Genomic DNA, 14058 nt, shown 5'->3' with positions numbered 1-14058 from the left:
TTACCCCGTAAGTAAAAGCTAAGGACAGATTTTTACCCTAGCACTGATGCATCTTCTCTGTGAAAGATGAGAATAACTAATATCACCAAACCATGGCACACAATAGACAGAGCTATAGAATGAAAAACATGTCTACTTCACATGGTGATCTGAATATTTCATTACATTTTTAACATTTAGACATTTAGGTCAGCCTTCTGCAGGAGGGCATCAGTACCATCCAATCAACAGAGAAAGGTCAGCTATCTCATGGATCACAGACACATTCAAATTGAGACTCATTACTGTGAAAAAGTCACATCCACCACACAATACATTCAGCAAACATGATTTGATGTGCATGGGAAGACTTCTGTCATGGCATTATTGCAGCAGCTGACTGAGCAGTAGATAGCTGTCTTGGCGTGGTCTACTTCTTTTCACAGCCAGTGCCCAATAGAAGGCATTTATATCTGAAATGGTTGATTATGGTTGGGGAAAGCTAAATGGCTAGACAAAATTCCAATTTTGCTACACAATCACCAAAGACAGATTCTGCTTAGTCTACATTAATTTAATCAATGTGATGATGTGGTCACAAAGACCCGAGTGATTCAATGTCAAGCGATGACTGCTTTTGAATTTTAATGCAGGGCCAAAAGCCAAAAGGAGATTGCAACCCAATGTCAGAGTGCAACAATGGCTGAACATGAAGCTTTTGACAGCATGAGGTGCATTTTTTTAAATTCTTTCAATAATAATCCAACCTAAAAGCTCATCATATGTCCATAGTCACAACAAACTGAGAAACTTTACATAATAGGATTTTACATGAAATAAGGAGATGCGTCCTTTTTATATTTACTACTCTATGCAGTATGCACTATGCAGTACCATGCAAACAACCTACAGTATGTATAAACGGCCTTTGTTCTCTCAGGCAAAACAGGGAGTAACAGTTGGATCATATAATGAGCCACCAATAAGTGCACTAGGGCATGCCTGGTTCCTGGAAATTGCATGGAAGTACATTGCTTGTGGGTAATTTTATTAAACCTAAAATGCATAAATTCCAAGTGACATCATTTGCATGTATACCCAGCAATTAAAAATCTCCTTAATGCGAGGGGTGGTGCCTTAGGTATTATGGATTTTGTTTAAATCTCACAGTGAATCAGTGTGACTGATGTGTTGTTAGAGGGGTCTATGTACAATTGTGTGCCATCTAGGCATGGCCTGTCACTCTGAATGAATACATCCATGTTTGTTTGCGGGTGCAAACAAGCAAACATGGCATGCATGTATTATTATTATTATTTTTTCAAAATAGGAGAATGGACAGTCCATTACTTTTTTTTAATTCTTCGTTGAAATTGAAGTAAGATATCACAATCCGAGGCCGGTGGGGGGGGACATTTCATTCCAGAGGCAGCAGAGCATGTATATGTCTAATGTCCATGTCTGCTGTTTGCCACATATTAACCATTTTCTTCAACTGAAATTAACTGTAAAAAATACTGACACACAAACACTTAATTGAGCACAAATTGAATGTTGTTGACTTTAATTATGGCAGTTCAGATGACTCATACAGCAGTGCATTTCTCAGAGCAAGGTTTAATAAATTAAAGTGTTCATGCACAAATTATGTACAAAAACATTACATTAAAAAACATTAACTGCACAAATAATGTGGTTTTTAAACACAATCAAAATTGGACCAAAAAGGCAAAAGGACCAAAGCACAAACTGAATTGTCTTTTTCAGGTTTGGACAGGAAAGTCTTAAAAGGTCATTAATTTTAACTAAGAAGTGTAGGTTACATAAAAAGAGTCGAGGAGGTTAAAAAAAATAGAGGATCATAAAAATTACCCCCCAAAAACCAGCAGCTTATTTCATATCCAGCTATTCAATGTTTCACAGAAATAACTGCACAGTCTGCAGCTAGGAATCTGGTCTATAACTACTACAGGACGGACAAAAGTAAAGACACAATGAATGCTCCACCATCTTTAACACATGCTGGGTTACGACTACAAAGCGATAGAAAACAAAGACCCCGCACCATGCATGCTGCTCTGTCAGTTTCTGACAATCCCCCGACAAAAATGGAGAGACATACAGTACATACAAGTAAGTAAGGTACATCATCCACGCCCAGTACAGGGGAGGAAAGATGTTGCGTTCAGCACTTGTCCATACATAGGGCATAGAAAAAAATGTATTAAATAATGTAATACAAAGAGTCATTCAAGTCTTTACACCAAAGAATGATTAGATAGCTTGTTCTATAAAAAATGCTGTACGTTGTCCTGATCTGTTTTCAGAAGAGCACATCTTCATTTTTAATAAGCACCTCCACTACTTGTCTCTGGTAGCGGATGTCATTCAGTGCTGTTACGGCGTCCACGTTTGGGGCACGCATGAGTGTCGGCCCGAAAACAATGGCGAGGTTCTCTGCGTTCATCAGGTTGTCTTTCTCATTCAGTGTCACCCTGAAAAATATATAGAAGTTTAGAAACATGATGCTTAGTTTAGAAACATGATGCTTATACTGGAAACAAATGAGTTGTAGGGCTTGCTGCTTTTCCATGAGCTCTCTCACCTTTTTAAGTGGGCCATGAGGTACTTGAGAGTTGCACTGTGTGATTGGGGTAGCAGTGCTAGAGTCTCGCGAAAGGCTTCAAGTTTCTTCTCTGGGTCTGCAAGCTCTGGGAAACAGGAAGAAGCATGCTGTTAGAGTAGTTGCTTTGTCAGGAGAAAACACTCTCTCTGACCTCGGAAGAAATCAATGGAACTATTCACCATCATGTAGTCATTATTCTCCTGGAGGAAATCTGAGTGTATGCTTGAGTTATGGAATATGTCTCCTTGACTGTATGATTGTTGTTGTTGTTTTTGCAAATTAGCTGGAGAATTGGAATTGAATATACTGTATGTATTTGTTCAGGACTTAAGGCCAGCACTGAGCTTTGAAAGTCATCAGCCTACAGTTTAGAGAAGCAGGCATGTATGTGACTGTAGGTCACAGGTTCACATTTCTGCTCCATCTGTAGTCTTGGTGACGGAAGTGAATAACAAACACTTTCCGCTGCCTCAGCGAAATGTACTTGAGAAAAGCTTTTTTTTTGTACTATGCTGCTGCTCAGTGCTCAAATGCAGGTAGGTTTTCCTAATATGACTCATTGAGGAATCAGATGTAAAGAGCACATAGCATGGCCAACACTCACTACTTGTCATCTTGAGATATCGCAATTTATTTTTTATTTTTTAAATCAATGTATTCTAAAAGCGAAGTCAGAGTGTCTACTTGGGACTTACTTGCGGCCTCGATGAACCTGGGGTAACCATCGTATGAGATAACAGGTACAGGCAAGTCCCTGAGGTACAGTTTCAGTGCACCCGTGATGATATTGATGTCTTCATAGGCATTCACTGAGATGTCCGTCTTCTCGCCATCTGTGAAGATACGTGATGGAATGAAGGAGAGAACAAAAAATGTGAGCTTTACACAAAAAAATGAGCCGCATCAGCAGTTTCACATCACAGTGTGAATTGAGGAATAAAGAGATCGTGTTACCTCGGGCGGGGAAATCTAGCCTCGCTCTGTATTCTGCTATCGCTCGCCTGGCCTGTTTTATTCTGCTATCGCTCGCCTGGCCTGTTTTATTCTGACTTTCCCTCAGTTATGCATGGTATCCAGAGAGCTATCGGCCTACTTGTGCTGACGGACTGAACATCACAGTGCTGTGAGCTGGAATGACACTCTGTCATGGGTGATCTCCCACACACGGCTTTAGCCCATAGCTCCAGGCTTTTTCCTGCAGTTAAAATTCATACTGCACCGCGCCACGACAGGCTCATTCTCACTAAGTCTACCACTGAATCTCAACACGCTGGAAGAGTTTTTAGCTACGTTTGAGGCAGCTGGAGGAGCTGCGGTAGATCCATGGTTCCCGATGCCCTGAGGTCACCCGTGTGACTCTCCACACTGTCAAACCCTGTGTGGGTGGGTGTGCCATGTCACGGTGTGGTCTGCTCTCTCCCAGATGGACACTGATCCCTCGCAAATGTGCCACTTTCTGCTTAATCCCAAATGTTCTGTGTGCCTTACGTAAAGCTCACGATGTTACGTAATGCTCGCCCGTCATGCTGAGCACTGACAGAAATCTATAAGATGATAAGCGTACTGTCTACGAGAGGCCATAGGCATCAGTAGAGCCAAAAGAAGACATAAGCGCACCTCTGTCAAACGCACTCTTGACATCTTCCACCGAATCACTCACTCCAGATATTCTGTAGAGGCCTTCAGACGTCAGACCTTGAGGCAGAAAAACAAACATGACAAAGATGGCATTTCAAACATCATCAGGGGTGTCACATGAGTGGCCAAATCTAGAAGAATTCACCTCCATATGTTGCCTTGGGTGATATAGGAAATTCCATTAAACAGTCTTAAATATGCATAAGAAATTAAGGATAAAATGTCCACAATTCCACACAAGGGAATAACATGGGCAGATGCAAATAGTTTTCTGCATCACTGGGCAAAATAATAAAGACATAAATCAAACTTAGTTGCAGACATTATATTAGAGGGCAGACAATGAGTTTCCTACATAGTTGAATGATTTAACTGAAATGCAATCAACTGAGGCAGCAGGAAACACAGAGTAATCTATTCCTCATTACACATGTACAATTACGAATACTCTTATCAGTCCTCTCAGTCATATTACTACAAAAGACCAATAACTCAGTTATGAATATAATCGAAACTTCCACTATCTCAACCAAAGGTGTATATAGATCAGCATACTGTGGTGTTTGATGAAAAAAGAAAAGAAACGTATTTGTTATTGCCGATTAAGTTATTTTTTGACAGTGAAATGACAGCTTTATTACCACAAGCATGATAAATACAGTAAATAGGTCATACAATTAATTTCAAATGGCATAAAAAGGCTGTATTGTATGTTTGTTGTGTATGTATGTATATACTGTGTGTGTGTGTGTGTGTGTGTGTGATCAAAGATATTTCATTAAGACATTGTCAACATTTATTTTTGTTTGAGTGGTGGTTAAATTGCATTTAAAAAACCTGTCCTTTTTTAGAGGAGGTTTCAGACTAACGTCAGTTAACGCATCTCGACTGGACTTGGGCTTGATTTAACCTTGCAAGGCAGCTGGATTCGCGCCAGATCATGAGATCAGATCATACTGTTTGTGAAAACAAAACCATCTGGCAGCATCAGGTTAGTCTTGGTTGGCTCCCCTCGCTAAACAATCACTACAAATCTGTTCAAGCAGGCTGTGTTTACCTGGAAAGCCTGCACTCACATTTGCCTCATTTGAATTCGAGGAGCTTGTGTTGGCCATTCAGATTCCAGTGCTGTTCTGCCTGAGATTCATTCAATAAAAATGTCTCAAGCCAGTCTATCTCTATCTCTTCCACAATCTTCATATGCTCCAGAGACAGTCTGTACATTAACCCGTAGGAAGTTGGCATCTTCCAAAGAAAAAAGCGCTTCACACTGACTGGACGCATGTAAAGAAAACCGAGGCAGGTGATTGGAGAAATTAGCGGATTTCCCGCCTTATTTCCATTTCTCCGCTGTGAAGTACAGACGGGTATTGGACTCTGATTGGACTAATGAGCCTCATTATTTTCACCTGAGTTTCCCTTTCCGTTTTGACCAACTTTCCCCTGCAGGAAGTACAGACGGGTAGGTGGAAGCATTTGCAAATTGCAGGAGCCAATGCCTCTGTTTTAAGAGATTAATAAAAACCCTAACTGCATTTATGTTTACACCATATGAAGAACATTGTTCTTATGCTGAGCCATTGAATATTTAAGCAATAGATCACGACAGGCCGTGGTATATGCTCATTATACAACCACACCTAAGGGTCGTGCTTCGGCGGAGGGCGAAAACACCCTTAGGTGTGGTATAATGAGCTGAGCATATATCACGCTTTTATAAAATTGTTACCAACTATGGCAATATGAAAGAAAATAAACGACTCAAATTTAACTGAATAACGTCCGATAGCAACACAGGCTTGCTGACAACAAACAGCTAACGTTAGTGTGGTGTGTTCTCTGTTGTTTAATTCTATGTTGTGAGTAACAGGAAGCCTTGTGGAAGATAGCCTATAGGCTGCTGGGGGTGGGTTGTTATGTTTGGTTATTTCCTAGAGCTACAGAGTTGACACGTGTTACTACGCTAAATAAATAGATTTGATCATAGTTCAGTTTTCTCACGTTGCATCTTTTTGAATATACGACAGTTAACTAGCTAACTTTGGCTAATGCTTGTGCTAACATTATTTAATGCTAATGTTTCCATTTCGGTAGGCAGCTAGCGAACTTTGTCATCGCCGTTAGCTAGCTAGCAGCTACCTAGCTGTCGTATACTGATGACTGATCACTAGCAGGAGACGACAGTAAACACTACTGCAAGGCACTCTGGGTATTGTGCTAGCTACCATTTGTTTTCTGTTTTCTCATAACTGTGGTATATAGCGTGGTATACGCTAAATATACCACAGCTGTGAGCCAAACAGATTGCTTGATTTGAGAGAGCCATTTTATAATAGAAAACAACCCCTCCCGTCCAACACCCACCTCTTGACTCAATCTCCCGTATGCACATGTCCACCACCATGGGTCGCGCTGTGTTGTGTGCTTTCACCAAGGTTGTGAGGTCACAGCTGTAGACTTTACGGACGTGTTTCAGGTCTGGCTTGCAGTCACTGGGCACCATAGTGGAGCATTGTTTGTGGACATTCAAACCACAGTCTGGAGAGAGAGGTAGAGCAAGTTCAGAGATAGTTAGGGTGAGAAGCAGATCATACAACTAAGTCGTCATGGCTAGGTGGTATCGTGCAGTGGTTCTCAAAGTGTGGTCTGGGCACCCCCAGGGGTCCTTGAGGGGGTTCCAGGGGTTCCCCAGCAAAAAGGGTAATAATTTATTTTCACTAGAAGTCCAACAATAAATAACATAATATCAGATGTATGACTATTTTGGTCATGGGTTACATACACTTTCTGTAATACAACATCTAAAAGGGTGACAGTCCTCCCACTCTCCTGGCCCTGTCTTGCAGGAGTCTGGTGCACACAATCAGAATACCTTCAGACGTCTTTCTCCCTCTTCACCGATGCACCTTTTGTTTTGTTCATGTTTAATGTAGTTTGTTGTCTAGTTATTTTCCCTTAGTTTTAGTTAATCAATTATTGTTTTAAGTTTTACTTTTGTGTCTGATTCCCCACATATGTTACAACCCGGCTCAAGCAAGAACAACAAATGAGGGGAGTCATGCCAAAAGTAAAAGTTAAAACAATGTATTAACTAAAACTCAGGGAAACTAACTAGACAACACAAACAGAACACATAGGTGCAGTGAGGAGGAATGGTCTGAAGGTCTTCTTAAGCCCAATGAGCAGTGCACCGGGCCCAGGTGCACTCAATCAGCCTATAGACCCCAACACCAGGCTCCTGCAAGACGGGGCCAGGAGAGTGGGGGGATCGTCACAAAAGCTAAAATCTTATTCTCCCAGGGTATCAAATGGGGGTCTGTGGTTTAGGGGTCCTTGATGTGAAAGAGTTTGAGAACCACTGGTATAGCGTTCTATTATGCACTGTGAAATCTGTCAATCAAAATAAACTAGAGATAGTGAAAGGTCAACAAAATGATTTCTTGTCGGTAAATAATTATAGCTCTAAACTGAGGGCTATTAACATTCATCTAGCGTTTTAATGTTCCTTTGGTGGGCTGCTTTAATGTGTGTTTTAATGTTCCTTTGGTGGCTGCTTTAATGTGTGTTTTAATGTTCCTTTGGTGGGCTGCTTTAATGTGTGTTTTGGCTAAAGTCTAAATCCCCTTGATCAATATTTGCCCTCAGAATGTCACTGGACACTGTAGAGCTCCTCTCAAAAAGCTGATGACATCACTCTGCCAGGCGTGACATCACTCTGCCAGGCGTGGCGTTGTGATGACATCACTCTGCCAGGCGTGACATCACTCTGCCAGGTGTGGCATTGGAGTCACCTTGAGCACTGGAGCAGACACACAAACAGTCACCTCTAGAGGGCCATAAAAAAACACTGAAATAATACAAGAACAAGCTACAAGACAAGACATTAACCTAGGATTGGTTCTAGTGTGCATAGAGTGTAGATTAGATCCCCCCCCCCCCAATGTTGTGCAATAAAGGCCTTGATCATTCAAATGACGGCCAAATAACATTGGATAAATATAACTATGTGAGGAAGTTCCCTTATTGACAATTTTATTTCACTATATGATATTTTGTGGCCTTGGATGCATCATGCACCTCACTGGGTGTTCAAGTAGCACATTAGCCACAGATGTCACAAGTATCCAACATTTTGCTTGTTGTTTTCAGTCATAGTGGATGGGGCTATGGAGCTGTTACAGGGCAGGTTTTCCCCTGTAGGGAGCAGAGCAGCCTGCAGAGAGCAGACTCCAGGCCTGCTTCATAACAGAGGCTCTTTAATGGAGTGTGGCCTGGAGGAGGGAGAGTCAGCGCTGCTGCATGCTCCATTCTTGTCCAAATCCAGGCTCACACACAATGGCTGTGCGGGCAGCAATTCAGGCGCTGCGGGCCACACTAGACCTAGTTTCCAAGACTAAAATGGGGCAGCTCTTCAAGCTCTTTCTTCTTTTGAGCCTCCACCAAATTCTAAATGGGATTTTTTTTCTACTAAATGTTTTGTGTTTTGATTCTAAAAACTTGAAATATGACATTTTGATCCCCAGTAAGAATTTTTAATTTTTAATTTTCAATGATTTCTAAGCTACAACTTCCAAAAGCATAGATTGTATGCTTCTGGAGGGGCATAGACCATATTTCGATTAATATATGGGCCCCAAGAGAAATTTATGCAGCCTGCATTTATATGCATTGGTGCAGAAATGTAATTACCTTAAGAGATGATTCTCTTAAGGATATGAGACAGGCAGTATAATAGAGGAGGGGCAGTCATCAGAAACAAGTCTGCTGGTGCGCTGCTCTTGTCCATGTGTGCAAACCGATGGCCCTGGGTCCCAGGTGGGGCGGGTGAGGGTGAGGGTGAGGGAGATGGAGATGGAGAGGGAGAGGCAGTGCAAGACCCCAGGGACACAGGAGCCTGGAGTCAGAGGATGCTGACTTCCTGCACTGTCAGCTAGGTCTCTGTTGCCATGGCAAGGAGGCTGCACCGAGGATGGGCTCAGCTCGGTTTTGGCTAAAAGGTTCCGACATGCTGATGAGAAAATGGTTTAAGGGTGGCTGGTTGCTAGTGGCTAATCAGCACATTATCACCACGTCTAAACCTCTACGGTGCATAGGACCTGCACGGCCCCTGTTAATGTCTACCAATGCAAACCCCCCCCCCCTCTCTCTCTCTCGGCAAAAACAAAAAGCGTTGCTGCCATTGCTTTTTTGGACGGTTTTGTTTTTTCCACCAATACAAGCGTTGAAGTTGAATAGAGGTTGAGCTGTGTGACCCAGCTCTGTGTTGAAGCTGCTGCATTTTAATGTGTGTGGAAACAGAGCTTCGAGCCCTAGTCCTCATTAAAGACACATGCCAGCTTTGTTTTCCTTCATGGACATGGTGGGATGAGGCTGGGAGGGGGGGCGGGGGGGGGTACTCTGATGAGGAAATGTGGCACAACAAGCACCGGCAGAGGCTGGCTTTCTGGCACTCGGCCAAAAACAGTTCACACATACAAAAAGAAAAGGGGGCGGGAGACATTTTTTAATGCAAATTTGAGCATCATATGAGACTTCACTGCCCTAGATTCTGGTAGCCATGGCTGAGTCTGAAGGAATGGCAAAACAAAAGTCTACAAAGATAGACTCCAAACATAATGTGTCCTTTTTTCCAGATTGTTGTCTGCTTTCTAACCCAAAACATAAATATTTAATGTCAGAGCTCCCAGAGATATGTGTGGCACACTTTGTTTCATCAATAAAACATCAAATAGACACATCGGACCACTTTATTGGACTATTTGGTGATGGTAAACCAAATCTAGCTACATGTAGTGAAGTGGAATGGAGAGTAACATGACATGCGAAGAGGCAAAAATATAAAGAGACAATTTTCAGTTCAATAATACAGTTGTATTTATTAAATCAAAATAGAGGAGTATGTAAAGTAATTTTAATTATGGTATTTTCCTTATATTGCTAATAAATAGGAATAAAGACAAAGGACTGTTAAACTGGAGTGGATCTTATTAAGTAAAATAGTGTTTTAAAATATGGTAACTGCTGTGGGCTAAATAACTAAACAGAAATGCAGAGAGACACAAAGAATCGAGCCCCGTACCCTACACTTTAGTTTAAATGTCAGTTGCATGGTATGATAGCTACTGTAGCTTGGTAGTCAACCTACTCCGTTATAATGGAGCTGATGTTTAGGTCACCCCCCACCTAAAATCATGGAAGTGGGAGCACAGAAATACTACTTAATAATGACAACAGGACAGGATAGGAAGCATTCTATCCTGACCAGTGACCACTATAAATAAGCCTAGCCTTGAGCAACAACAACAAAAAATCATTATTTGAGGGAAAAATCCCCATTTTGAAATATATCAGTTGACCAGCACTGAGAGCACAGTAAACTCATTCTCACACTTGTTTCTCCTATTGACTAATCCAATGAAAAACAATCTGGTCAAAACTAAGGCGAGTGTAAAGTATCTATTACATCATAGCAAATCTCACGGAAATAGAGTCCTCAGTTCACAGTTATACAACCATTAATCCAGTGTACAAGCCACTGCTGGGATTTTAGATTAATTCTCAATATTACAGCTCAGCTCTGGCTGCACTAAAAACAGGAGGATAAAACATATATAAATAAAGAACAGGATGTTGTCAAGTGACCCAGTGATTTCATATGGTTTCATCAGAATCAGAATCGCTTTTATTGCCATAGTATGTAAGTTACATACGAGGAATTTGTCTTAGTGTCTGTATGCAGCGTTGCAAGTGCAATCAAATCAAATCAAATATATCTATACAATATGTACATGAGTGGAGGAGTGTTCATACGGGACTGTTTTAAATTAATCTAGCTAACCCATGTTGGAGAACAAAACGTACCTGCACATTTGACACCCTGAGCCATCAGTCCCCACATGAAGCTGGCACAGTGTTCACACCAGTGAGGTCCCCGAAAGGTGTGGACCTAGAGTGGGATGAGAGATAGTGACAGATAATAATGAGTGAAAGGCAAAGACAGGGGGAGATAAGACATGTACTCCTCCGTGGACATCCCACCTTTAGGTCAGCCAGGAGACTAGATGCTGCCATCTAATGAGGCTTACTAGGGGGATTACCTCTGTGTTGAGCAGCATTGCTGTTTAAACAGCCACTCAAACTGATAATGAGGCTGGGGGCAGCGTTGGCTCGGTGCAATGGTACAGTATGATTTGACACCAAACCTTAAGGGTGAAGTTATGGAAATGTGCTATATAAACAGAAGGAGGTCGCCTTGCTCACGTAGGAAAGGGAGTGCCACTCTTCACCAGGTAACAACAGCCTAGCCAATCAGGAAGGCCCACACTAGTCATCTGGGAACGTGAGTGGGCCACATCTCTCCTTGTTTTCCTGCATGGTGTCAATAGTGGCTACAGAAAGCTCTTTAAATAATGTGAGTACGGCTGGGGCCTAGATGCAATGTTTCACTTTAGAATTTTGAGTTTTGGGTATGCAAGTGAAGTGTTTATGTAAACCATGTAAGTGATTATGTAAAAATGGATGCACTTCTCTGACAGTCACCCATCGTCACTGGTGGTCTCAATCATCCAGTGAAAGCATTTGTTTTTATTTGGGTGTTTTTATGGTTGTCTCAGGATTATACTTCTAACGCATATCTAATCGATTGTGCAATGAGTGAGAATGTATTCTTTTCAGAAAACAAATGGCAGCATGTTATGCTCGTGGTGAATACACATTCTAGTTGATCATTTTAGAGTAGCTTGGCGATTGTGCTGGAATGAGAAATTTATACAAAAGGAACCATTATGGCTCCCAATGTGGAATATGAGATCAGTCAGATTAGAGTCCATAATAATTACATTTATATAATTACAACACCCATTTTGACTAAATGTGAGTGGCTTTACAGGAAAGGGAGAAATAAACAGATTTAATTGATGCGGCTATTGACTGAATTCACACACATTTTTACCTTGTGTCGGTTGAGGAAACTTTAAGCACGGGAGCTAAATGCGTAACATGCCCTTAAAATGTTAAAATGCTCCATTCAGCAATAATGGCAGAACAGGGAAGCAGGAAGAGACTGGTGAGCATCAGCAGTTTGAAAGCTTCTCTCCCTGCTCTCCATCCCATTTAACTAACCAAAACAGGAGACTGGGGCGAAGTCTGCTGACAAGAGCCAAACGGGGATACACTCCTCCACTTTTCCCCCTTCCATCGGCCTAATCTCCCCATCTGCTGCCCAGACCAACAGCAGCAGTCCACAGACCACCCAACAGATTTTCTTTTGATAAAGGCTCACTGGACAGACCAGCTCTGTTTTCCATCCTCTCTCCCACTCAGCAAGCCCCCCCCCCACCCCCCCCCCCCCTACTCCCATCGCAACCAGACTCTCTCCCACTCAGCAACACTCCCCCCCCCATCCTCCCCTTCCCCATCACCACCGGAAAAGCAGTCTTCTGGTCACAGCATGCTGAAATTAAGGCAACATTTTGGACATGCAACAGCTGACTATGGCTGACAGAAAGTTATCTCACCTTGAAGTTGTGGACTTTCTCGTACTTGGGTGCTCGGTCGCTCTCTTTCAGCGTGGCTCTGCGGACCAGTGAGGTGAGCTGTGAATAGGCAAACAGTTTGAGTGGCTGCCAGATAGTGGCTGGAGGTTTCTGTGGCCCCATCCTCACGCCCAGTGCCGCCGCCAGAATGTCCTCCTGGTTGGCCTCCCGCTTGGCCTTTTGCACCAGGGACTTCTCTCCCTTGTGAACCTCGTAGGACTCCTTAGCTGGCATCCTGGCGCTGTAGGCTACCACACCAGAAGAGGAAACAAACCCCGTGGAACAGTCCAAAAATGTAGGTCCCGGCTGTGAAAGGAAAACTCCTTGATGCTCAGAGCAAGTCAAGATCAAGCAATATTACTTGCATTGTTCCAATCAAATGAAAACATCTAAGACAACGAAAAGATAATAATAACAACGTAAAAAGAGCCCGAAAACCACCAAAAATAGTCCAAAAGAAGAAAATTGTGTCCAGTGTTAAAATCCTCTCAGCAGCAGTGACAGTAGATGAAATGGTGCCTCTGTGATAGGAGTGAGATACAGCCCCTGGGTGCTCTTGTGCTTTCCTGAGAATGTATATGCAGATGAGCTGAGTGGTTGAGCTAATCCTCTCCTCCCTGTGCAGAGCTGATATTCTCTCTGGAACAGAGACAGCACACTATGGATGCTGCCAGGACCGGCAGAGTGAGGGGGAGGAGTACGGGGGCGGCCTCTGTAGTAGTCACACAGCGGATTAAAAGGATCACGCCAGCCAATCACAGCACTGCTACACACGCTTTATAGTTGCCACTACCCCGCCCCCACACAACCGCCTCAATCAGATATCCAAGCAGGGGAGCCTTGGTAGGACGAAGTGTGAGTGGGTTGATAATGAGCAATGAATGAGTCATGCATCAAGAGTGGGGCTGCCGTCTGCAGAACCCGCGACAGCAGTGGGCCGTTGGACAGAGGGGCGATTTTCAAAATTGTGTTGCCACAGAAACTGGTTATGCAAGGAAGTACAAAGAGCTGTCCCAAAAGCACCACACATACATGTAAAGGATGACATCATTGCTAGCTTCAACAAAGTGGCTCTAGCTTTCAAACAAATAAATAATAATGAAAAGATAGTAGAACTGCAGTCTTCAGTTAAAAAAAAAACAAATAAAAAGAAAAGAAATTTGACTCATGTAAATGAGTAGTGTTCTGTTTCTATGCATTTTCTACTGCATACTAGATTACATTGTATTTAAGCGACCCAACCACAGTGATGAAACAGCTCAGATGTTCTCATTAACTACA

The 14058-nt window shown here is 42.5% G+C and overlaps 1 protein-coding gene across 1 annotated transcript; it reads right to left on the bottom strand.

Moving 5' to 3' along the window:
• Positions 1-2302: 2302 nt before the first annotated feature.
• Positions 2303-13011, bottom strand: chn1 (chimerin 1; the record flags this gene model as incomplete). Its single annotated transcript, XM_083638684.1, has 7 exons — positions 2303-2474; positions 2585-2690; positions 3301-3438; positions 4223-4300; positions 6608-6781; positions 11105-11189; positions 12760-13011. The coding sequence occupies 7 exons, from the start codon at positions 13009-13011 to the stop codon at positions 2303-2305; spliced, it is 1005 nt and encodes a 334-aa protein (XP_083494810.1).
• Positions 13012-14058: the final 1047 nt, after the last annotated feature.

Source organism: Poromitra crassiceps (assembly GCF_964638095.1).
Source record: "Poromitra crassiceps genome assembly, chromosome: 6".
NCBI lineage: Eukaryota > Metazoa > Chordata > Actinopteri > Beryciformes > Melamphaidae > Poromitra > Poromitra crassiceps.
Note: the sequence above shows the minus strand (reverse complement) of the source record. Positions and strands in the feature narration are given on the sequence as shown.